Below are 24,169 nucleotides of genomic sequence, written 5' to 3' on the forward strand. Positions count from 1 at the left end.
TGGGCTTTGGACGGACAGTCCTGATGAGGGCTCTCCCGAGTCAGACAGATTTTGCTCTGGCTGTCAGTCACAACACAGAAGCGGGCCCACGGGGGCAAGGTCAAGGGAATTTGCAACCAGGAATCTATGTAGGGAAACTGATCAGGACGTCTCCTGCTGTCTCTCTCCCTGGGTGTGAAGGTAGAATCAGCAGACAGATTCACTGGCACAAAATGTTCCACTGAGTCAGGAGTACTCCTATGCAAGGAAATCAACTACATAAGTAACAGGGCTGGGTTTCAATTTGTAATCCTCCTGCCTCAGATGTAGCTCAGTGCAAAGGCCCGGGGTTCAATCACCAGTACCATAAGCAAACAAATACTGCTGCTCCATGGCCATACTCTGAGCCATGATGAGATGTGATCAGTTTATTTTAATTAATTATTTATTTAGTTTTGTGCTACTGGGGATTGAACCCAGGGCCTTGGCACTGGAAGAGGCAGGGCCCTGGGCATGGCCTGCAGCGTGCACCTGCCTCCCGGCTCCTCCCTTCACAAGTGCAATGTTCTTTTTTTTTTTTTTTTTTTTTTGTACCTGGGATCGAACTCAGGTCCTTGCGCTTTCAAGACAGTTGGCGAAACCACTGAGCTAAATCCCCGGCCCACAAGTGCAATGTTCTGCACAGGGTCCAGTGGACAGGTGGCCCTGTGAGTGATGTCACCACAGACCTCAAGCCAAGGCTGCCTGCTGGCTCAGTGTCAGTGAAGCAGGCTGTTGGGAGCACTTGTAGAATCAGTGCCCAGTGCTCAGTAATGATGTCCAAGCCACGGTCATCTTTGTTTTTCTCTCCTGGGCAACTTAGTGAGATGTGGTCTCACAATTTAAAAAATTACAAAGGGGCTTTTGGCTCTGAGCTGGGCAGACTGCTAAGGGTGGGGGGTAGGAGGTCTTGGGGCACCCTGCCCAGGGACAGCACTCCCATGACCCCTGCACTGAGAATGGGGACCCAGGAATCTGGAAGCACGCAGGTTGATGACAGGAGGCGCTCCTCACTTCCAGGTTTTTATTTGCCTGTTATAATTCTGATATTTATGTACATATATATATATATACTTTTGCTTTTGTAGATGGCTCGTCAGCAGGCCAAGCAGAGGCGTGCTGGGTGGGCACAGCAGTGCTGTGAGAACCAATCTTGCCTTTTTTTTTTGTCTTTTCGCATGTGTTTTTATTTTTCCTGGGATGGGATCATCAAAGCTAATTGTTATGAAACCTAGAAACCACGTAGAGACTCAGATATCTGCCTACACACTAGGGCTAGGGTACAAACTTTCAGTCACGGTGTATTTACATTCTGGGGGGCTGGGGACGGGAACTGGGCTGGGCAGGGCTGCTGAGGGTCCAGGATGCAGTGGCAGCTTCAAGAAGCTGGCAGGGGGCAGTGGGAAGAGGTGCCCGCCCCCAGCAGTGACACAGGCCACTTGGATGTTGTCTGGTGGGTACAAAGGCAGCGCGTGTGTGGAGCTCCTGCAGGCCGGCCGTGGTCCCAGTGTGCTACTGGGGACAGGGACTTGGGCCTCTCCAGATGGCCCACCCCTGTACCTGGGGCCAGCCTGCCCAGCTCTCGTTCCAGTCAGAGCAGAGATGGCAAAGAAAATGGAGCAGATGGCAGGGGCATCAAGTCCTGTCCCCAGCCAGCCTGGCCGAGGAGTGGCTGGGAGAGGGGGAGGCGCCAGTCCCAGTTCTGAGGAGACCCCGCCTCACCCTCTCCCCTGGCACGGCAGCACCCGAGGGTCCCTGGCAAAGCAGCGTGCGCCCGGGAAAGGGTGCAGCTGGGTTTTGGCAACAGAGTGGGGCCGGGTGGTAAGAGAGGGATTAGAGGCGGTGAGCTCCTGTCCTCCCTGCTGGGCGGGGCCTCGTCCCTGGCTGGGCCCCACTACTCGAGGGCCACCGTGGGGTTGATGGGGGAGGCGGCCCCGGAGCTGTCGTTGCCCCCGGTGGCCTCCTTCTCCTTCTTGCCGCTGTACTGGCCGATGAAGGAGCCGTCCTCATTGAACTGGACATCCACACTGCCCCCGTAGTCAGCCAGGCTGTCATCACTGCCCAGGGGCTTGATGTCCCCATTGAGAGATGGCTGGCTGCTGCCAAAGACCTTCTCCTCGTTGTCGCTGCAGGGATGCAGAGGGTGTGGGTGGGGACCTGGCCAGGGTGCTTGTCCTACCACCACCAGAGGAGGCTGCATCTGAGGGGCCAGATGGGCACGCCTGGCAGACTGGGGTCTGAGGCAGCCACTGGCACAGCCTGGTCTGGCCCCAGGTCCCCTGCCTGTGGGGAAGGCTCAGGGAGGAGCAAGGCTTGAGGGTCTCTGGCCCAAGTGGAGCTGCTAGACCAGGGACTGGGCACAGGGTCACCAGGAGCGGGCCCTCCCCGGCATGCACTGTCCTTGGGGGGCCACTGCCACCTGCCTTACCTCTCCAGGGACCTGGGCCGGCCGGCAGCATGAGGGGGAGAGAGAGGGGTCAGGCCGAGGGCACGGGCCAGCTGGTCCCGGCACCTGCACCGCCCCACTCACCTGTACTCGCCGAAGGTCTCGTCCTTCATCGGCCGCGCCTCGGAGTCCACTTGGGTATCCTCTTTGTCCTTCACTGGAGACACAGAGAGGCCCCATGTCCCTCTCTCACCCAGCCTGACACCAAGCTCCAGGTCCCCGCGCTCTGAGCAGCCACAGCGCCTCGGGTGGTCGCCGGCCCCCAGGGGACCTGGCCACTGCCTGGCCTGCCTGGCCTCTGGCCTGCCCATGCCACCCCAGCAGAAGCCCAGACGAGCCCACTGGGCCTTGGCTGGGTTCCCAGTACCTGAGTACTTGCCGCCCTTGCTGCGCTTGATGAAGCAGAGGATGAGCAGGACCAGCAGCAGGAGGACGATGGCGCACACGAAGCCGATGAACCAGCCCTCGGTGGCGAAGCCAGCGGGTGGGAGGTGCACACGGCCTGGGCAGAGGGCATAGGGTCGCCTGGAGTGAGCCCCCTCTCAGCCTTCCTGGGCCCAGGAGGTGGGGGCAAGGCGTGGCCTCACCGGTGCCGTTGGTCTTCACGTTGGCTTGGCCCAGCAGCGTGTGCTCCTTCAGCAGGCGGATCTCATAGTAGGTGTCGGGCTGCAGGTTCCACTGCGTGTAGGAGCTCTGGTTGTAGTTGACATACTGTGGCCGCAGGTCACTGCTTACCTTCCCTTCTGCGTGCAGCGGTGACAGGGGACATGGGAAAGATGGCTGAGCGTGCGCTGGGATGGGGGGAGCAGGCCCCTGGTCACAAGCCCGCCTTCCCAGGGGCCCCCGGCCTCACCTCCCACCGGCTTGAACAAGATGTGGAAGCCAAAGTTGCACTGGCCCTCCTTGGGGACCCAGGAGACCACACTGTAGTTTTCGCCTGCCATGGCTGAGACGTTGCCAAAGTCCGGTTTCCCTGGGAGGTCAAGGTCCAGTTTCCTGAAGACTCAACTGCCGGCAGACTGGCCCTCCAAAGCCCCCGCACCAGCTGAGGCCCAGCACCCACAGCCCCCCAGCTCACCGGACAGGTTCATGGTGCCCCCTTCCCGCACGATGGCCTCGCCAGGGCCCTCCCTCGTGGTGGCCTGCAGCTGGAAGCGGTAGCGCACGTCGGGGCTGAGGTTGGTCAGGTTGTGTGTTCGAAGCTCCGGGTCTTGGAGGGGGAATGACAGCTGCTGCTCACCGCCTGTGTCCACTGTGAAGACAGCGAGGTTGGCTCAGCTGCCAGCTCAGCCCCTCCGGGTGCCTGCGCCCCAGCCCGGCCCGGCCCGGCCCTCCCCGAGCTGCACGTACATGGGTAGTAGGACAGCATGTAGCCGGTAAGCACACCATTGTGGCTGAGCGGTGGCTGCCAGTGAAGCAGCAGGCTGGTGGACGACTGGCACTCCAAGTGCAACGCCTCGGGGTGGCCGGGCACTGTGGGTGGAGAAGAGCGGCAGAGTCTCTCCCAGGCCTGGAGCGAGGGCCACGGGGTGGGGCGTGGGCCCCACACTCACCTCCCTCCGGCGTCTCGAAGGACTGCTGGCCGGCTGGCCCTGAGCCCCGCCCGTTGAAGGCCCGCACCTCCACGTGGTAGGAGCTGTAGGGCCGCAGGCCGCCGAGGATGACACTGGTGGTGTTGGCAGCCACCACCACATGGCCTCTGTGCACATGCCTCTTGCTGTGCCTCCTCTGGCTGCCCTCCCACCAGTATGTCACCTGCACAGTGGACAGCAGACACTGTAGGGCCACACGTGCATGCTCCCCACCACCCTCATCAGGGACTCTCCCAAAACAAGGACTTCCGGGACAGTGGCTGGCAGGTGGCAGAACGCCGCCTCCATCCTACACCCTGAGCCCTTACATTGTATCCCCGGAGGTGGCCCTTGACTTGGGCCAAGGCGACGGGCTTCCATCTGACCAGTGCGGCAGTTGAGTTGAGGGGCTTGACCTTTTCCAGCTCCGGGCTCACCTGGGGGTCTGCGAACAGCAGGACTTGGGGAGGGCCACCCTCCCTCCCCGGCCAGCCAGGAGCCCTTCCCCAAGGGGCCGAGTGGGCAGGGTTCATGAGGGGCTGCAGTGTGGACTCTAACAGGAGACGCTCACTTAGGCAGAGGCCAGGGGACACCTCGACTGGGGATTGCCGGTAATGTGCCATGCCCACCAGCCTCTCCACACTGCCAGGGCCAGAAAGAAACCTTGCATTTGGCTTCTTCGGGTTAGGGCTATTTGCATTGATTTAATGAGCTTTCTCGAAGATGGACAATTCTTTTTTTTTTTTCTTTTGATATTTCAGTATTTTGAGACAGGGTCTGTCTGTATAGTCCGACCTGGCCTTGAACTCACTATGCACCCAGGCTGACCTTGAACTGGCAGTGATCCTCCTGCCTCAGCCTTCTGAGTGGCAGGATGACAGGAGTGCACCAGTACACCTGACTCTTTTGTTTTGTTTTTTTGGTACCGGGGATCAAAGTCAGGACCTTGTGCTTTTGAGCCAGGTGACGAAACCACTGAGCTAAATCCCCAGTCCCACTTGAGAAGTTTTTGAGTTTGGAGCATTTTGGATTTTGGGTTTTCAGGGCAGCTGTGCTCCACCTGTCCTTGACCCCCGGGACAGCGGAGGAACTGCAGGAGACAGGGTTGTTGGTAAACTTTGGGATCCAGCTGACAATTAGATGAGTGTATTGCATCAATGTAAAGGGACCAGTGTCACTGGCCATGTGACCCATGTCCTTATTTGGCTCCCGATACTCACAATCCTCCCCAGAGTAGCCAATGGTGACCTGGGGCTCAGGGCCCTTGCCCTGGCTGTTGACGGCCTGGACCCTAATCTCATAGGGCTCGAAAGTGGATGTGTTAGTCACCACTAGGAAGGAGTCGCTCACGGTTTGCTCCTGCCAGGGCCCCCGTGTGCCCTGTGGGCGCCACTGCACACGGTACTGGACCTGGGGGGCGTTCCAGTCCATCCACCGCAGTGGCTGCAGGGGACAGCAGGAAAGAGACAGCTTGCTCAGAGTGCTCACCTTTTGTGCCCTGTCTCCAGCACAGCAGCCACGCCCCCACCCTGTCCCTGCCCAGCCCCTGTGAGGGGTGAGTTGCCTGGGACCCACCTTCCACGTGATGACCATGTTATTGGTCTCATTGCCTTCGCCTCTCACATCTGCAGGGTTCTTCTCTGGAGCTGCAGGCAACACGAGCACATCACCCCAGGGCTTCCTAGGAGCCTAAGGTACAGTGGCCCCAAGGGAGCAGGGCAGGACCTTGGGTGGTGAGGGCGCAGACCCCCTCCAGGCCTCCTTGCAGGGCTGGGGCCCTTGTGACAGGCACCCCCTCAGGGTGGCCCTGGCTCACCTGCCTCAGGCGTGACCACAGTCTCGGAGGGTGGGCTGGGTTCCCCAGGGCCATATTTGTTGATGGCAGTCACCCTAAAGGTGTAGTGGACATAGGGCGACAGCTTGAGGGTGGTGGAAGTCTGGTTCCCTGGCACCTTGCCCAGGCTGTGCCATTTCTCGGGTGCCATTTCTATGTCCTCAAATTCAATGTCGTACTCTGTCAGGAAGTGAAGGGGCAATGGGTTAATGGGGTGCGGCTTAACAAGGAGGGCACTGGGGGTGGGTCCACGCCAACTGGAACTCCTCGAGGGACTGTGAGCCACCACCCAGCAGGCATGGGAGCCGGGGCTGGGGACACCCTGGGCAGGGCCAGCGCTCGGGCCTCTCACTCTCAATGGCAGCGTTGTGGTCCTCAGCAGGGGTCCATGACAGGTGTACTTGGCTGTGCTTCCCCAGGTGTCGCTCAGACACCTCCACATGAGGCACTGGCCCTGGGCTCCCTGCGGGCCACACAAGGTGGGTTCTCAGACCACCTGTGAGCCACACCCCCCAGCAGGACCAGGGCCCTTAAAGTCAGGGTCCCCTGTGCCCCAGCCACATGCCCCATGCCATCCTGGGACTCACCCACCACCAGGAGCTGCGCCCTGCCCTCCACCTCATCCAGCTCAGTGCTGGCCACGCAGCTGTAGTTGCCCTGGTCGCTGTAGTCCAGGCTGTCGATGACCAGGCGTCCGTCCTCTATAAAGTACCTGGGGAGAGGCCACACCTGTCCTGTGGCTGCCACCTGTCCCCCACCCCACATAAACGAGACCAGGAGGCTGGCCCCCAGCCCTGCTCACTTGTCACTGTCCCCAAGCTCCTGGAGGTCTTGCCCATCCCCACGCCAGGTGATGCTGCGCTGCAAGGAGGGGTCAAAGGAGGCCTGGCATGTGAATGTCACCCGTGAGCCTTTCTTCTCGATGGCATTCCGAGGCCCCTGTGTGATCTGGGTTGCTTCTGAGGGCGAGGAAGGAAAGGGAAGGTCACCCTGACGGCCTCCAGAGCCCCTGGCCCCGCTCCCAGGGGTGCTGTCAGTCCTGTGGCACAGCAGCTGACCTTTAACATGCAGGTTTGCCACAATGGTCACATTATTCTGGTCATTGGCAGCCTGGCAAAAGTAGCGCCCGGTGTCATTGGCCTGGAGATCTCGGATGGCCATGGTCCCATTAGCATAGGGGAAGAAACGTTCGTCCTGAAGCACGGTGGTCCCCTCCTCGTCCAGCCTGGAGTGAGAACAAAGGCCCAGCTCAGATGTCCGGGCCTGCCTCTACCCTCTTGTTCCGGGCACAGGCACGACAGAGGACTCACCACTGCACGCTGGGCACCGGGGCTCCAAAGGCCTTGCACAGCAGGTAGGCTGTGCTGCCCTCCACCGCCATGTATGTCTGGTTGTCGCTCGTCAGGATCTTGGCCGGCAGCTCTGGTAGGGGAAGAGTCTCGGGACTCAGGCCCACACCCGGCCCCAGGGCTCCCAGGGGCCGCTGCCTCTGCCACCGACAGGGTTCCCAGCCTCGCAAAGCCCAGCCAGCAGTCTGCCCTGCCCAGGAGGCTTCTGGCCCGGCCCCGTCCCCTTCACGGCTCCAGGAGAGGAGCTGCCGGCTGGCCCGGGCCGCTTACTGCTTTCATTCACAGTCCTAGGGATTGAACCTACGGACAACGTAGATGTAGGCGTTGGTCAGCAGGAGCCCATGCCGGTTTCGGGCCTCGCACTGTGTCACCATGGTGTCACTGGGCTGCACATTGCTCAAGATGAGGGCGCCCCTGTGGATCTGGTACGTCTGGTCCTTGTCCAGCTCTGCGTGTGCGACAAGTGGCCCACGGGTCCAGGCCAGAGCACTGAGCTACACTGTGCCCACCGCCCCTTCCTCTTCCTCCCTTAGGTCCCTAGGGCTGCCCTCTCACCCTCCATGCGGTTGCCATTGATCCTCCAGGTGACCTCGGGCTGGGGCCGGCCCTGAGCCTGGCAGTCTAGGCGCGCCGTCTCTCCCGGCCCATACAGATGGCTCTGGGGCTTGTGCAGCCAGTACGGGGCAGCTAGGGAGGACAGGAGGGCCACACTGAGCCTGCAGCCACTCTGGTCCCCAGGCAGAGCCTGTCCTCCCCCCAACAGTGGATGTCACCATCCGCGGCGCCATTCTGGGGAGCCCGTACCCTCCACAGTGACATAGTAGATGTGCCGGGCAATGCCCAGGGAGTTCTCAGCCAGACAGTGGTACTCGCCGTCATCCTGCTCGCCCACATTCAGCAGCTGCAGGGTCTTGTTGTGGTTCTGGTATATGACGCGGTCGGCTGGCATGGGGCCACTGGGAAACAGCCACTTGATGGTGGGCGTGGGGCTGCCCAGGCCATGGCACAGGCAAGGAGGAAGAGAAAGGGGAGACCACTTAGCCGAGAGGGAGGCTGGAGCCCCTGCCGACCGGCTCCACCCTCCCATAGCCCAGGTGCTCTGGCTTACAAGCCCTCGGCGATGCACTCTAGGACCAATGGCTGCCCTTGCAAGGCCACCAGGTGGCTGCTGGAGTTGGTGGGGAAGAGCAGGCGCGGCTTCCTGTCAATCATGCTGTTGGCTGCCAGGACAAAGGAGTGGATGGCCAGGGGTCCCAAGGGACACTGGACACCCCAGTGAGACCCTGGCCCCCTGTTCTCTCACCACCCAGGAAGGGGTCAGGCAGGGTGGAGACAGCGCCAAGCCATCTGGTGGGGAGGGGCCAGAGGGGAGGGGCAGGGGAGGGGTCACAGCCTAGGGACTCACTGGCCTTGACCCGCAGGTCGATGGGCTCCTTCTGAATGATGGTCCGGGTTCCTGGGAAGTGGGCATTGCAGATGTAGTCCGAATGGTTGTCTGAGGTGAGCACATTGGCAAAGTAGAGGTTGCCGTTCTGGCCCATGGACACCCGCTCGTCCTGCTTGATGTGCAGGATCTCTACAGAGAAGCCCGGGGCGGGGGTCAGGACCCTGTCCAGGACCCCGTCCAGGACCCCCCCCAACACCCAGCCCCATGAGCAGCCCTGCCACCACCCACTGCTGTTCATCCAGTAGATTCGCAGAGGCTCAGCGCTAGGCGGGGGGTTGCAGGGCAGCACCACAGACTCCCCCTCCTCCACCTCCACCGGCTTCACCGTCTCCTTGGGCCACTTGGGGGCACCTAGAGGGATGGACAGGTTGGGCATGGATGACAGGTGAGGGCCAGGCTGGAGGGTGGGCACCATAACAGGAGACAGACCTGGGTCCTCCTGGGGCTCCCTGGAGACTAGCCTCCCCCCGGGGTGGGGCAGGGTGAGCATTAAGAGCTAACCTGCATGATTCTGAGCTCTCCCTGCCCACCCAGGAAAGGATGGGGGGGGCGAGGTGCAGCAGTGGGGGAGGGGAGCTGTGGAAGGATGCGGGAGTCACAGACCCTTCCATCATCCTGACACGGAAACCATGGCAATGGTTCCCAAGGTAACTGGAGAGGCGGGGAGGGAAGAGGAGAGCGCTCTGGAGGAAGAAAGCTTGGGGAGGATGGAATGCCAGGGAAAACCCCAGGGAAAGGGCGACACAGATAAAGACAGCAGGAAGGAGGGAGATGGAGAAGCCGAGGCAGAGGTGCAGAGGGGGCAGCGGAGAGCAAGAGAGGAGGAAGCAGCACAGAGCCAGCCAGGAAAGCTGGGGAAGAGGAGCAAGATAGATGGCAGAGATGGGGAAATGGGTGGGGACTGGAACACAAGCTGAAGCCAGCCCTGGAGAAGGTCTCACACCCAGGGCTGGCCTGGGTGGGGCAAAGCAGGCACGGAGCCAGCTCCACCCATTGAGCCCAGCAGCAGCCTCAGGAGGCAGGTTGAGAAAGGCTTGGAGGAGGAAGGGCCGAGGAGGGGACCTCAAGCTTGGCGGGGGGAAGGGAGGTGACTTCAGGACACAAGAGAAAGGGCTATGGGGGCAGCTGTGTGGGCTGAGAGCGGCAGGGCACCCTGGCCGTGTCGGGCTGCACAGCGCACTCCCTGTGGGCTCCACCAAGGTGCCCTGTGCCCTCCCCAGTCCCTGAAAGGCCTCGCACCCTCAGCCATGAGCTGGATCTCGTGGGACATGGCAGTGCCCAGCTTATTACTGGCGAAGCAGCGATAGATGCCCTGGAACCTCTGGGCAAAGCTGTTGTTGCCCGTGATGGTGAAGGAGCCAGAGTGGGGCGCCTCGTGCACCATTACACCTGGTTCCTCGCTGGGTCTGAAGTGGGTGCCGTCCTTCATCCAGCGGAACCTGTGGGCGGAACAGGCTCAGAAGCCAGTGGCCCCGGTGCCCAGGCAGGGCCTGCAGTGGGACAGAGGTGAGGGCGGGCACAGCCTGGGGCTCAGGAATGGGCAGGTGCAGGCAAGGCTTCAGGGCCACCAGAGTCAGGCCGAGCCTGGGGATCAAAGACAGAGGCTCTGAAGGACAGCAGGGTCACTCACTGGACTTCCGGTTTGCCTCTGGCCTCACACTTGAGGCTGATATCATCCGTGGGGAAGACAACCAGGCGGCGCGGAGACTGCTCCGTGATCACAGGAGGCTCCATCACTGGGGACAGGGTGAGGGCAGCGGCAGTGAAGATGCTGTCTGGCTGCATGGTGATCTCAGCCCATGGGTCCCATGAAGGAATCAGGTCTGGGGGCCTTAGGGGCCCCATGGCATGGGGCGCAGGAGGGGAAGAGCCAAGTAGAAGCTCACGGGACATGAAAAGAGGGAGACAGAAAGGGACACAAAAGCTGGGCGTGGTGCTGCATCCTTGTCACCCCAGCACTCAGGACCTGGCTGAGGCAGGAGGATCGCCACAAGTTTGAGGCCACCCTGGGTTACATAGCAAGATCCTGTCTCAAAAGCCAAAAAAGAGAGAAAAGAATAAAAGAAAAAAGGGACACAGAAACAAATGTAGAAAGAGGGGGAGAGAGAGAGAGAGAGAGAGAGAGAGAGAGAGAGAGAGAGAAGCAACAGAAGAACAGAAGTTACAAAGAAACCTGGGGTGAGGGCAGAACAAAAATAAAAAGAAAAAGCAGCAGCAAAAGGCACAGGGACAAGGACAATTCTCATCAGGAGGGCGGCAGCAGAGTGGGCCAGCACAGGTGTGGTGGCGACAGGGCCCCAGAGCCAGGAGTCTGCCACCAGGCCACACAGCACATGGCCACGGCAGGGCCAGAGGCTGGCCTCTTGCCCTCAGCCTCCCGAGACACAGTCCCACCCGCACATGACTTACCATGGTGCCCTTCATCTGAGAAATCTGGACAGCAGGGGAGAGAAGGAGAGAGGCACTGAGAGGCACGGCAGCCCAAGAAGGGAAGGGACAGGGACAGGCACAGGGACAGGGAGAGGGACAGGAAAGGGCATGGCAGTGGTGCTGCAGCCTGGGGAGACAGGACAAGGTCCAGAGAGCACATCCGAGGCTTGCCCTGAACAAACCACATCTGCGCAGCGTCATGGACAGGCCTGTAGGCCCAGCAGGCCTGACACCACCCCGGGAGGCCTGGACACCCTCCCTGCTCGGCCCTCTTCCCTCCTAATCCAATTAGCATGGCTCAGTGTTTTCAATTAGCCGGCCCAGCCGGGAGCCTGCAGCCCTTCCCCCTCCAGGCCCTCCCGAAGGTGCGGCCACAGCTGGATCTCCATAGCACACGGACAGCAGGTGCCAGCCCTCCTGGCTCCTTCTTTCCTCCCAGGTGGCTTGCGGCTCCCTGGGGCAGAAGCCGAGCAAGTGCCCCAGGCCCAGGACTGCACGGGGAGGGCAAGGAGGGCTGGAAGCTGGAGAGCAGCAGGTGGGCTCGGCTTTGTCCCTGCAGAAGACCTCGGGGTGAGGGCCCCAGCTTGAGAGCAAGACAGGGACAGGGCCAACAATGGGGTGGGGAAGATCAACTCAGAAGAAGAAGCAGGAGAGAGAAAAGGGACTGCATGGGTGGAGAGGAGGAGACAGAGGGGAGGTTTCAACAGGGAAGCACCTGGCTGCCCACCATGTCAAATTGGGGTCAGTGCCCAGGGCAGCCCTGGAGCTGCTGTGGACTCTGGCCTAGTTCTCACTGCCCACAGCCTCTGTTCTCTAAATTCTCTCTCTCACACACACACACACACACACACACACACTCCAGGCAAGATGACCCAGCCCATGTAGCAGAAGGGCAGGCAGATGCCCAGGATGAGGTCCTGGCAAGTCAGACCAGTAGGCAGAGAGGGAAAGAGGACTGGCACATGCCCCTGAGGGGCATGAGCGGGGTCTGGGCATGCGGGTGTGGCTGTCCTGGAACCTGTGCTCCAGTGTGTCGCACACAGCTGGGTCCCACCTGACTTTGGTGTGGACTCACGGTGTAGCACACAATGCCCAAGTGGGTGTTGACTGGTGTACCCTCTCAGGCACCTGCCCTTCTCCCACTTCGGTGCCTGGCTGGCTCATCTGTGTCCACTGACACTCTTGTATCCCAGTGCGTCTATGGACTCGGGGTGGGGGGTACCCTCATGGGTGTGGCCGTACGGACCTTCTTGTACATGCCTAAGGGGCATCCCAAGCTCTGTCCCCACCCCTCTATACTTCCTCCAAAGTCTCACTGCCCCGATTGCAGGTGCCACTCAACCCCCACCTCTCAGCGCTGTCCCATGCCACACACCTCATAGCTCCAGAAACACAAATGCCCCACAAACAATACTTTGTTAAATGCCCCTCCTAAGGCACAGCTGCCACCTGCAGCAGCGTGTTTACAATTCCTCCTCATACTGGAGAGAAAACCCCACCCCAGCAGCAATGTTCCCCACATGCAAACATGTACCCACATTGGATTCTACATCCTCACACCCCCCCCACTGCAATCGGATGTGACATTCCTAGGCCTGATAACAAATATGGTGACTCACAAACTTATGAGAAATGAAATCAGTCACAGTCACACTGCACACATGAGTACACTGGATGAGTCAGTGCAACTTACAAGCACACACAAACATTCATGTTTAGTCACAATCCAACAGGCACACTCTACAATACCCACACACCTACCTAGGACCCACCCAAGAAGCGCTACAAACACACACCCATCCTCACCAAATAACTTCACATCAAAAGGGACCCCAAAAGTGGGCTGGGGGTGCAGCTCAGTGGTACAATACTTGTCTAGCATGCAAGAGGCTCTGGGTTCCATCCCAGCACCATGAGAAAACGAAAGGATGCAGAAAGCTGTTACATAGGGACCTGGTGTTTTCAAGGTGTCTTTTCCTGTCTCAGTTCAGAGGCAGGGCTACCAAGGGCCAAGATGGGAAAGAACCAGCTGCGGATTACCAAATTTACAAACAGGGCAAGACTTGAATGCAGGCCTTCGCACAAGCTAGCTGAGAACTGAGGACTGCCCCTTCTCCCGGCAGCCACAGCCACGGGGGGCGTGCGGGGTGTAGGAGCAGAGCAGTCCCGAGTGGGCTGGGTCGGGCTGAGGGACAGCTGGGTTCGCGCAGGTGTCTGGGCCGGGACGCTGTCCGTGGTGCTGAAACCGCGGCGGCCCGCGCTTATCCCTGTCCGCGGTGCTGACCCGCCCCAGGCCCCTTACTTCGCCCTTCCCTCCGGGAGCACCCAACACCCTGGGGACCTCCTGCCCACCCTGTGCCCAGAAAAGGAGAGGAGAAGGTCCAGAGCGGGGGAGGGGAGGAGGTGGAACATAAAGAGAGCCATCAGGGCGGCACTAGGAGGCCACTCACATTCCTCGGGGATCTGGATGAGCAGGCAGGGACTGCAGAGGAGGAGAGGCCACACGTACCGCAGCGCCACGACCATCTTCCCGGTGGCGCCGGAGGCGCGGGGCGGCAAGGCACAGCCGGCCGGGCTCGGCTCAAGATCCGGCCTGAGGGAAGGGGGCCGCTTGGGGGGAGCCCCGCCTGTGGGCGCACTGGGAGAAAGGAGGAAGGAAGGGAAGGGTGGGGAAGGAGAGGAGAGAGGGGACGTTACTGACTAACTTCTGGGCGAGCCCGGCGTCTGGCCCCGCCCCCGGCCCCGCCCCGGCTGACCGGCTTCCCGGCCCTCCCTTCCCCATCCCCCCCACCTTGGAGGCAGAAACCTTGGCCTGGCCTCCAGGTTGCCTTTCATCCCCTTCCAACCGAGTCTGTGCCTTCCCCACCAGCTGCCTCCCCAGCACCAACTTGTTGCCCCAACCAACTCTGCGCCGCCCTCCAGCCACTGTGCACACCACCCTCATCTGCGTGTCACCATACGCCTGGAAGCAGGTGTCTGGGGGCCCGAGTGTGGACATGGGCCTGCATGTGGGGCGTATGGCAGGCACACACACCCGGGTGTATGGGCTGTGAGCATGTGCACCCTGGGAGGGGTGCACTCATGAGTGGGTACATGCGGGTGTGTGTCTGCCAGCTGTGTGTTGGTGCCTCTGTGTGTCTGTATGCTCACATGTGTAGAAAAGGACTCCTCTTGGCATCTCATTGCTGTGGCTTTCGGTGCCAACTGAGCCCTGGGAGATGTTTGTACCTAAAAGTCACCAGGGACCTTGGCAAGTGAGCTAGGGAAGGACACAGGCCCAAACCAGGCTCAGGAAAAGGAAGAGGAAGGGGAGGGCACCTGCCAGCAAGAGGAAAGCATCTCCCTGCTGCCCTCAGCCTCTCATTGAGGCTGCCCCTTAGCCCCTGGGGACACTAGCGGTGACTGTGGCCTCCCCACTTTCAGATGCTCTAGGCCAAGGGCAGGGCAGCAGTCGGGACACCTCACAAGCATCTGGCAGTCTTAGTTTTGGGCTCTTTCTGAGTCCTTGGGACTCCACTTCCAGCTATGTCCGCCCCAAGCCCAAGCCATGCCACAATGCACCTGCATGCAATGGACCCCAAAGCCAGGGTCCAGGACAGGGGATTCTGTGACAATGACTAGAAGAGGAAGCAGACTCTCAAGAAGGCAGGTCACTTTTTAGTTGCTGTTTTGTCTTTGTTTTTTGTTGTTGTTGTTTCTGTACCAGGGATCAAACCCGGGACCTTTGGCTTGCAAGGCAGGCAGCGGAACCACTGAGCTAAATCCCCGACCCTTGTCTTTGTTTTTGAAACAGGGTCTCACTAAATAGTTCAGGCTGGCTTTGAACTCACTGTGTGGCCCAGGCTGGCCTCTAACTCATGGCGATCCTTCCGAGTACTGGGATTACAAGCATGCACCACCACACTCGGCTAAAACAGGCCACTTTATTCTGCACTGCTTGAAGGGGTGTGAAAGAGGAAGAGCAGGTTTCTGGGTAACCAAGAGCTAGGAGGCTGGAGCCTCAGTCTGGATGCCTTCACCAAGCCCATTCAGGGACCTTCCCTACACCCAGCCAGGATCTTAGCAAGGGGAAATCAAGCCTCATTTAGAACAGCAGAACAGCCATCAGAGAGGCCTGAAATTCGGTGCTAAGGCATCTGGACTAGGCCAAGAAGTATCCAGGAGCCACGAGGTAGCCTAGGAGAGTGAATGTAGCAGATGCCTGGGGACTAGCCAAGGAGAAGGCATGGTAGAGAGGAGCAGGCACTTGGAGACCTGGGACTGCTCCGTCCAAAGCTGGTGAGGGTGGTGAAGAAGCAGATGGCTGAGAGGCCACAGGAATGCCTGGGAAGGTAGGAAGTAGAGCATGGATGGCCGATTCTCAACTTGAAAATACAGAGCAGGAGCCTGGGTGGGTGGAGGACAGTGGGTGTGTTCTACCCATAGCTCCCCCTACAAAGCCTGAGTGATCAGGGCCAGCCCCAGGAAGCCTTGGCCTTGACTTCAAGGCCTGTAGGAAGCAGTAGGAGACTCAGATCAGAGAGCGGGCGGGCATCAAAAAGCAGCCTTGGGAGCCCTGAGCACTGGCCTGGGAGGGGGAGGGGAGGAAAACTGGAGCAAACGGAAGCTCAAAGAAGGACCCTCCTGCCTCAGAGCAGGCTTTGAAGCTCCCTCCATTTGTCTTCCAGACCTAGGTTTCCAGAAAGTGCCTGGGGTGCACTTGCAGGGGAAACCCAGCACCCCCACCCTGCGGTCAGCACACCCTCGAAGCCAACCTCTTTCCTGGACTCAGGGCATTTGTCACACCTTGCCACTGCCCTGGCTACCCAGAGAAAGGCAGGAAGGAGCCAGAAGGTTGAGGGGCTCCCAACAGCTAGGGGGGCTCCCCCTCCTCCTCTCCCACTGCTGCTTGGTCTCTGATCTCTGACCACTCCTCAGGCAATTACAGAGTAAGCTAAGGTTGTCAGCTCAGCAGGCCCCCAGCCCCCCATCAGCACCACCAACGGTGAGGAAGCAGGGGAGGGGTGCTCCTCCACAGATGGAGCCTGGGCCCAGCCCGCCAAGGTGACAGACAGAGTGAGAAAGAGGAGCAGGAGACAAAGACAGCCACTGGGAGACCCCATAGCCAAGGGATAACCAAGATGGAGGCCGTGGGAAGGAGGAGGAATCCCAAAACAGAGAGCCAAGCAGCAGGGAAAGGGATCGAAGAGGAAAAGGAATACAAAGGATGAGAGGCAGCTGCAGATCGCGCTGCTGAGGAATGGCAGAAAGGGCGAGAAGCGAAGGGCGGGTGTGTGGCTCTGCGCCTGCGCGGGCCAGTAGCCTCCGCAGCTTGTGGGGAGGGCGGGGGAGGAAGGAAAATGAGCCTGGGTCAGTGGAGGGGCCTTCTTGGGCTCCGAGGTCAGGCTGGATGGACGAGCAGGGCGGGGAGACAAACAGAGCGGAGAGCTGGAGAGACAAAGCCCCACAGCGGCAGCGGCAAGTCCCTGCCCACTTGTGGCATTGGGGCATGAGGACAATTGTAAGACAAGATGAATGACCCAGTGCCTGGTGACCTGCAGGGCGCACGTGCCAGGGAACAGGTGGGGTTCCTGCAGGGAGGAGGGGGAGGGGGAGGGGAGGGAGCCCCCCCCCCCGGGTCTCAGGAGAGCCTTCTGAGACAAGACGACAGGACGGCTGCAGTGTGCAGCTGGGGGAGGTGCACTCGCACCCGCGGGCACCCAGTGAGCGTGCGTGTCTGGGCGTGTGCTTGCGTGCTCATGCACAGCTCGGAGAGTGAGACAAAGGTGGGGCACTCCTGAACAGCCCGCCCCGAACCCAGCCTCCTCCCCACCCTCACGTGGGAGTATCCCATGCCACCCCAGTGGGCCAGGAGATAGACAGGCCATGGCTGGCACTAAGGGGGACATGGCCAGAAGATGAGGGTTAGGCCCAAGAGGACTATAGGGAGGGGCTCAGCAAGGCCCCAGGGGAGCCCCACGCTGACCTCGAGGGCCCCGGGCCCCTAGGGAGTCCGCTCCACACAGCTGGCCTCCCACTCTGCCTAGTAGACCTGAACACCCACACTCATGCACCCCGGGAATCCCCAGGGTGCCCCAGCTCAGTCCCTGCAACAAGAGGGCCCCAAAAGGGTGGAGCAAAGGTCTCAAGGCCCTCCTGCCCCAGGTGGATGGGCAATGGAAGCACCTGGGGACCTGAGGCCAGAGTTGGGGCAGGACTGGAGCCCCAGTGCCCAGGACACCCGGGAGTGGCAAAGGGTGGGTGGCAGTCCCAGGACGATGTGGGTGCCTTTGGGCTTACCCGTGCGGACACTGGGTCATGGGTATTACCTACACCCCATGCATGTTGTTCCTTTAAGACTTCCCTCCCCCTCCCCCCAGGCAGTGGCAGGCATGTTTCTATGGTGACGGCCTACCAGTAGAGGTGGGGGAGGCCTCAGTGAAGCCCACTGGATTATTGAGAGGGCCCAGGAAGGAGCCCCCACAGGAACCTGGGAGCCTAGAAGGCTTAGATGGCAGCTTAGTCCTCAGCGCTCCCCCGACTCCTCCCTAGGGGGGACCTCAGGCCCCCAAACCCCCAGCCCACCCCTCAGCCACCTGCTGGAGGCTTCTGTCTCGAAGGCAACTTCAGCTCACCTGTAAAGGGAAGGGGGCAGCTGGCAGTGAGGCTTTGTGGGGAGGAGGGAGGGTCCTCACCGCTGGCTCCGCCCTACACCCCTGCCTTCACACCTCACCGGCTCCATTTCACAGCCAGTAAACCAGGGCCCACTCATCGGGGTGGGGCCCTCCATGGGATGGAGGCTCCTGTAGCTGCCCAAAGCGACGCTGGGGCTAGGTGGCCTCTCGAGGACTCTGGCACCCTAACATGTGTGCCCACTCAGGTCCCGGGGACCAGAGCCTGGACAAGTGTAGCCTGCAAGCCGTCCTGACCCCGGTGCGGGGCCCATTTGGTAGGCAAATCCCGAGGCCCTGTGGAAGTAGGATGTGACCGATGTGACCAATGTGACATCTCAGTACGGGCAGGAACCTGACCCCAGCAACCCACCCCTCCCCCAGCGGGGTCCCCCTTGGCCTGAGCCCTCGAGGCCTTCACAAGACCCCCCCTCATCCAAGTAGTCAACTCTTTTTCTGCCTGGGCTTGGGGACAGCTGGGTTTCCTGGTCTCCTCCCTTGCTGTCCAGACTTTGGGCCCACAGTGACCCTTTGCTTGCAACCAAAGGCTCCTGAGCCCCTTCACAAAGAGGCTCTGTGACCTGGATGGCCTTCTCTCCAGCCAGGGTTTAGCAGGGGCTTCATGTCTATGCCAAAGGGGAGACAGTGTCCCCAGTGCCCCAATGGGGCAGGGAACAAGGTTCCCACCTCCCAGGTACTCCAGAGCCTCTGGGCCAGGCCAGCAGGGACAGCACACCCTGCTCCTGGGCAGTGGCCCTCAGCACACAAGCTTGTCCCTTGTCCCTGCGTCCGGTGCTGAGGATGCAGAGTAGGCACCAAGCAAAGCCCCAAGTGTGCTGTAGCGTGTGAGATGGAACAGACACTAGTTGGCCCCACCAGGCCCCTCCGGCTCCCTACTCCTAAAGGGTTAAAGGGCAGAAGGGGCACAGGAAGCCTGGGGGTGGACAATGGCGTCTCTGTCCTCCCCAGGGCCTTGGCATTCCTAAAACATGAATCCACATGGCAGGAGGGGGACTGGGGGACAGCCCCCTCTGCTGAAGCCACAGGCTGGGGCTGGCTACCACCCTCAGCCCCATCCCTCCCGGCCCCGGCCGAGCTGGGCCACCTGAGGGGAAACCATGTGGTCACATGCATGTGGGGACGCTCTCTCTCAAGAACACTCACATCCACCATGCACAATGCGACCAAATGGAGGGCTCCAACCCAAGCACACAGGAATAATGGAAGTTACGCACACAAGTGCACACGTGACTAGATATGCAAGCCCTGCTCATGCAAATAAGAGTGCTGGGACACACACACGCACGCGCGCGCGCACACACACACACACACACACACACAGTGTGTGTGCGCGCACGCCCAAAGCCTCCTTGTAACCCAACTCTCCCATGCAAACCTCTGGCCCGGGGGCCTCCCACCTGACCTCTGTGTGGCGCTTCAGACTGGAGCTCGGAGCAGGAAGGGCAGCCCCGGGGATGGCCCCGAACTGCAAGCTCCACTCTCAGACTGCCATGAAGATGGAAAGGCACTGAAGGCCCCTCTGCCAAGGGCAAAAAGCCCAGGATGCTGCCACCCTGCTGCCCCACCCAGGCCCTGCATACCAGCTGCCCCTGCTAGGTTTGGGGGCCGCAGACTGGCATGAGTGGCATGTGGAGAGACAGAGCTCTGCAGCGTTCAACCTGAGGCCTTGGGTGTGTGGGGGTAGTGGACAAAGAAAGCATCAAGAAAGCCCAGTAGATCAGATCTGGCCCAAAGAGGACCTCCCAGCCACAGCCTTTCCCGACCACAAGGACTGCTGGTGTTAGGGAATGGTCAGGCAGCCTTACTCCTCTGGCTGGTGGCCACCAGGTGCCCCCGTCCACCCTCCAGGTCCATGGAGCCCGAGCCAGGGGCAGGGGCCCAGCAGAGGCACGCTGACAGGCTGCTGGACAGCGCAGAGGGGTCATCCTCAGTGCCGCAGCTCAGCGCCAACCTGGGGGCCATTGGGGCCCCTTAGAGAGGCTGGGGTGGAGGCTGGGAGTGGAGCAGAGATAGAATACAAGCCAGAGGGAAAGCAGAGAGGGGTACAGGAAGAAGGAGGGAGGAAGAAGGGGAGGGGCCAGCAGGGCAGAGGAGGAGGAAGGGTGCACCCCCGGCAGGGAAACGCCACTGAGCCCCAAAGGGAAAGCTGACGGGGTCCAGCCCGAGGCTGACAGGTGGAGAAGCAGGAGAGGAGGGCGGCCAGGGTGGCCAGGTCACAGCAAGTGGGACACGGGATGCTGCTTCAGGGCCCCTTCCAGGCGGCTCCACCCGGGGACCTAACCCAACTCAACAACCACAGGAGTGGGGTTCAGACTCCAGCTTCCTCAGTGTCGGTGTCGGAGCCACGGGCAGGGTATGCCTGCCCCCACCTCTACTCGACCCTCTCCAGAACATGCTGGGTGGCTCACTGCAAGGCCACACCACCCCCTCTTTCCAGAAAAGCACCCCGATGCTGCCATCTCAGGAGGTAGCGGTACTCCCACGAGAGCCAACAAAGCCAAAACTCAGAGCAGGTGAGGGCCTGGCTGTCCCAAGCCACTGGGCTGGGGGCGGCCGACATGGCACCTGGGCTGTCCCCTTGTCCCTCCCAAGCAGTCCTAGCCAAGTGCCTGGGCCTTGGGCCAGTGGCAGAAAGGGTATGGGCCGTGGGGAAGCCAGTGGCTCACCAGAGCAGCCTCCCAACAAGGCCCTCACTCTCAGCCTCCCTTTTCCCTTCAAATCATCACAGGGATGAGCAGAAAGCGGGTCCCTATCTCTCGTGGAGCAGGCTAGGTTAGTCCAGCTTGTCCCTGACTCCTGCATGGGCAGCCTGGAGCCTGGCCCAAGTGGGCACTTGGCAGGAAGAAGCTGCCCCAGGATGACTTCTCACCCAGGACTGCTCAGCTCTAGGCAGGGAACTCGCCACCGTAGGAGCAAAGCTCACCGGGCCAACGGGGCTCCTGGGCAGCTTTGGGCACTCAGTGCCCTCCTGACGCCCTGCAGGGAGTGGGTGGCAGCCAGCCGGGGAGGCCAGACGGGTTTTGCACTTGGTCTTTTGTTGTCATCTGTACATTTCAAGTGTACTACAATGAGATATATTGCTTTGGGATCTCATACACAGAAACATAAATAAATACGGAAAGAAAGAGACCCTGGGATGTCGCCGAGGGATGGCCAGGAGCAGAGGAGGTTCCAGTCCCCGTGCCAGCGCTTCCACCACCTCGCCATGTGAAGGTCCCTGAAGGCCCAAAGTCCTTAGGTGAGTACATGCAGCACTGTCCAACGCCACCCAGGTGAAAGGCCCACCTGGCCCTGTCTGGACCCTGCAGGCCCCTGCCCCACCCACCCCACAGGGGACCAGAGCAACAGTAGCAGTTCCCACGGGAAGAGGTGAGGCCACGTGAGTCAGCAGAGAGCACTGGAAGCCCCAGCCCTCGGCACCACAGGAAGGACCAGGGCATCTATGTGGCAGCCCCCGCTTTCGGTGGACAGATGGTGGGTGGGTGTGCCTCCTGGAAGCGCAGGGGTGGGCGGGGGTTACAGATGCCCTGTGGGGACAGCAGGTCGTACTAGGTGTTTTGTGCAATCTCTGTCAACTGAAAGACCCTAAAAATCTGACGTAGGAGGCAGGGAATAGGAATTGGAGAACCCCCCCTTAATGACACCAAGACAGGAAGTCTTGGCAGTGGGGGAAAGACCTGCAGTGGGAGGGACGGGCTCTGAGCCAGCGAGGCCCTTCTTCCTTCACCCCTACCTGAGGGCCCACCTCCTCCACCCACGTGCACGCGGGCAGGCCCATCAGTGGGTGCCCAGACCCGCCTCACTCAGGCCCCCCTTGCTACCCAATGACCCCAGATGCTATGCCTGGACGGGGTCCCCGGTTCTGCTGTGGCAGGCTTCCAGGGGGACCCCGGCTGGAATTTGGGGAGGCGGAAGAGAACAAAGCCCCCCTTGAACTTTGGGGCACGGGGCAGGCAGTGCCCAGCCCTGTCCCCACATCCCCTCAATGCAGGACAGTGGAACCCCATCTCCCACCACTCTGGCAGCCAGGTTTTTCTTCGGCCAGGAGAACCCTAGGACCAGGAAGAGGGGCGGCCACGCCCAGAGCCACACCCCGCGGCAGTCTTGGGGGGACACTCGCTCGTTTCAGCTTCTCTGTAGCGCGCGCACACCCCCATGGGGCCAGCCAACTTAGGCCCCTCGGCCCACGCAGACCGTGCCCGACCACCCCCTCCGCGCCCCTCCCTGGGTGAGCGTTTGGGGCACCTGTCAGGCTCCAGCACCCGGCCTCCTCGCCCGGCGGGCTAGCGACCGCAGTGCCCGGAGCCAGGTCCCCGGCAAGGGTGGGGCCCGCTGCCGGGCGGGGCACCCCCTCCTCCCGAGGCCGGTGCAGGGCTGCGGCGGGCGCGCAGGAGCGCAGAGGGGGTCGCCGCGGCGGTCGGGCCGGGGGTACAGGCCATCCCGCCTTACCTGCGCTGCTGCTGCTGCCGCCGCCGCTCGGGCCGCCCGCCCAGGCTCCGCACGCGCCGGCCTCAGCCCCGCCGCCCGAGCGCTTCTGCGACGCCGATGCGGGCTGGCGGGCGCGCGCAGGCGGGGGAGGGGAGGGGAGGGGGGAGGGGAGGGAGTGAGATCACCTCGCGGCCGCCGGCCCCGCCCCGCCCCCGCCCCGCCGCGCCCCCGCCCCGCGCTGCAGCCAAGCCGGGTGGCGGAGCCCAGCGTGCACAGGAGACCCCTTGGCGACCCCCTCTTGGGGCTCAAGGGGACCACGCCCGCAGCCCCAGAGTCCCCGGTCCGAGGTGCCCCGGCACAGTGAAGGCTGGGAGAGGGGGTCGCCGCGAAAGGGTGCCCCCGAGTGCCGAGGCCGGGCGCTGGACGGGGCACTGGGCAGGGACCCCCCCCATTCCCGCCGACCCTCCCTGGAAGCCCAGTGACGGGCACCATACGCGTGTGCGCGTCTCTCCACCTTGTCCCCCGGGTCTGCCCCAAGCCCTTCCCTACGCGGGCCACCGGGGCTGGGCTCTGTGGGAGGGGTGTCCCCAGCCCGCGGAGGAGGGGCACGGCAGGGCCCCAGACCACCACCTCCAACTCCCCGCTCTGCCTCAACCCCTCCTAGGCCCCGTGGCATTTCTTTGTCCCCGGGATTGGCTTCATCGTGACCTTCCCACCACCCCACTCCCTCCCGGCAGCACCAAAGGGCACCGTGAAGGAAGGCTCCTCCCAGCTCCCCTCCGAGGCTGGTGGCAGTGACCTCCCCCAGGAGGCCAGGCCAGGCGAGGGGGAGGGGAGGGGCTGGAATTCGCGCAGAGCCCCCGGCTGTGGGGCACGGAAGGCCTAGGGCCCAGATGGCAGATTGCAGCCCTGGTGGCCATGGTATTTTTATGGGCATGCCTGTTGCCCAGTGAAGCATTCCTGGGCCCTAAGCGCAGCCTCCAAGTGGCGCAGGGTCCTCCTCCCTCACAGGGTCGGGTGCCAGGCGGTCAGGGGTCTTTCAGAGGGAGTGGACTAGGCCAGACCTGGCGAGGGAGGGCGCCCCTCGGGCCCAGGGGTCTGTTACTTCCAGAGCCAGCAGTGGAGACCGAGGGCGCCAAGGGCCCAGGAGCTTCGGGCCTGTGCTGGTCGGCGCTCAGATCCCCCTCGTTCACCTGCAGAAGTAACCGAGGCCTCTCTCCTCTCCACTGCTGCCTTCCCCCAAGCCCTCCGCCTAATGGAGGCTGGATGCTGGGCAGGGCGGGGACGTTGGCAGAACAGAAGACACCCCATCCACAATGTGCCTCTGTGAACACATGATGATGGGCGCCATCTCTGTTTAGTGTAAAAGTTATTATTAGCTGGGCGTGGAGGTGTACGCCTGTCATCCCAGCACTAGGGAGGCTGAGGCAAGGGGATCACTGTGAGTTTCAGGCCAGCCTGAACTACATAGTGAGACCCTGCCTCAAACAAACAAACATAGGGAAGACTTGTCTCAAAAAAAACAAAAGGGAAATATTATTACACTGGTCTGCAGTTGTTCTAAGCACACTCATGTTGCACAGCCACCCAATGCAGCCAGTGCCATGTCAGTCCCGTACTGCAGATGAGACAGCCCGCAGCAGCCATGGGATGTGTCCACAACACCACATGGAGGAGACCTTCTCTCAGGAGCGCCCCACCTGTGCACACAGCACCAGGAACACACTCAGGCCTTGGCACTGTTGGCATTTGCCATGATTGTCATGCCTGGCTGTGTTCACACCAGCCTACCCTGTGCTCTTCCAAGTCCCCTCCCTGTCCCCTTGTGATGACGGGAAGGCTCAGGGCGGGGACGAGAAGTCCCTGTGCCAACCACACAAAGAAAGGGATTTGACCCTGGGACCCAGGTACCACCCAGGCATTGGATGGGCTAGGACATTTGCTACCTTCAACAAGGTGGGGGACCAAGGCCAGC

General features: G+C 61.3%; 1 protein-coding gene across 4 annotated transcripts; it reads right to left on the reverse strand.

The window, feature by feature from the left end:
• Positions 1-1,028: 1,028 nt before the first annotated feature.
• Positions 1,029-22,307, reverse strand: L1cam (L1 cell adhesion molecule). 4 transcript variants are annotated; one of them, XM_021252277.2, is made up of 29 exons: positions 22,216-22,307; positions 13,546-13,733; positions 11,075-11,098; positions 10,296-10,401; positions 9,905-10,104; positions 8,894-9,016; positions 8,624-8,794; positions 8,327-8,438; positions 8,023-8,207; positions 7,774-7,905; positions 7,523-7,666; positions 7,180-7,291; positions 6,928-7,094; positions 6,672-6,828; positions 6,457-6,581; positions 6,222-6,332; positions 5,852-6,049; positions 5,611-5,681; positions 5,256-5,478; positions 4,365-4,480; positions 4,018-4,219; positions 3,815-3,937; positions 3,543-3,716; positions 3,318-3,437; positions 3,052-3,207; positions 2,832-2,966; positions 2,549-2,621; positions 2,447-2,458; positions 1,029-2,144 (listed from the first exon to the last, which is right to left on the reverse strand). In XM_021252277.2, exons 2-29 carry the CDS (start codon positions 13,619-13,621, stop codon positions 1,913-1,915), a joined length of 3,780 nt encoding a protein of 1,259 aa, XP_021107936.1. In that variant the 5' UTR covers positions 13,622-13,733; positions 22,216-22,307; the 3' UTR covers positions 1,029-1,912. The 4 variants fall into 4 exon arrangements, with proteins under 4 accessions (XP_021107936.1, XP_021107937.1, XP_021107938.1 ...); XM_021252278.2 differs by lacking the exon at positions 2,447-2,458; XM_021252279.2 differs by lacking the exon at positions 11,075-11,098 and having other exon boundaries at positions 22,216-22,293.
• Positions 22,308-24,169: the final 1,862 nt, after the last annotated feature.

The sequence above is a fragment of the Heterocephalus glaber genome, unplaced genomic scaffold (assembly GCF_053883595.1).
Source record: "Heterocephalus glaber isolate CG9 unplaced genomic scaffold, H.glaber_assembly_v1.0 deba00001861, whole genome shotgun sequence".
In the NCBI taxonomy this organism is placed as follows: Eukaryota; Metazoa; Chordata; class Mammalia; order Rodentia; family Bathyergidae; genus Heterocephalus; species Heterocephalus glaber.

Coding starts and splice junctions, on each gene's coding strand:
- L1cam (XM_021252277.2), bottom strand. CDS start 13,621: ATGGTCGTGGCGCTGCGGTACGTGTGGCCTCTCCTCCTCTGCAGTCCC. Junction 8,795..8,893: donor AATCTACTGGATGAACAGCA/GTGGGTGGTGGC, acceptor GCTTCTCTGTAG/AGATCCTGCACATCAAGCAG. Junction 6,333..6,456: donor GGCGCAGCTCCTGGTGGTGG/GTGAGTCCCAGG, acceptor TGTGGCCCGCAG/GGAGCCCAGGGCCAGTGCCT.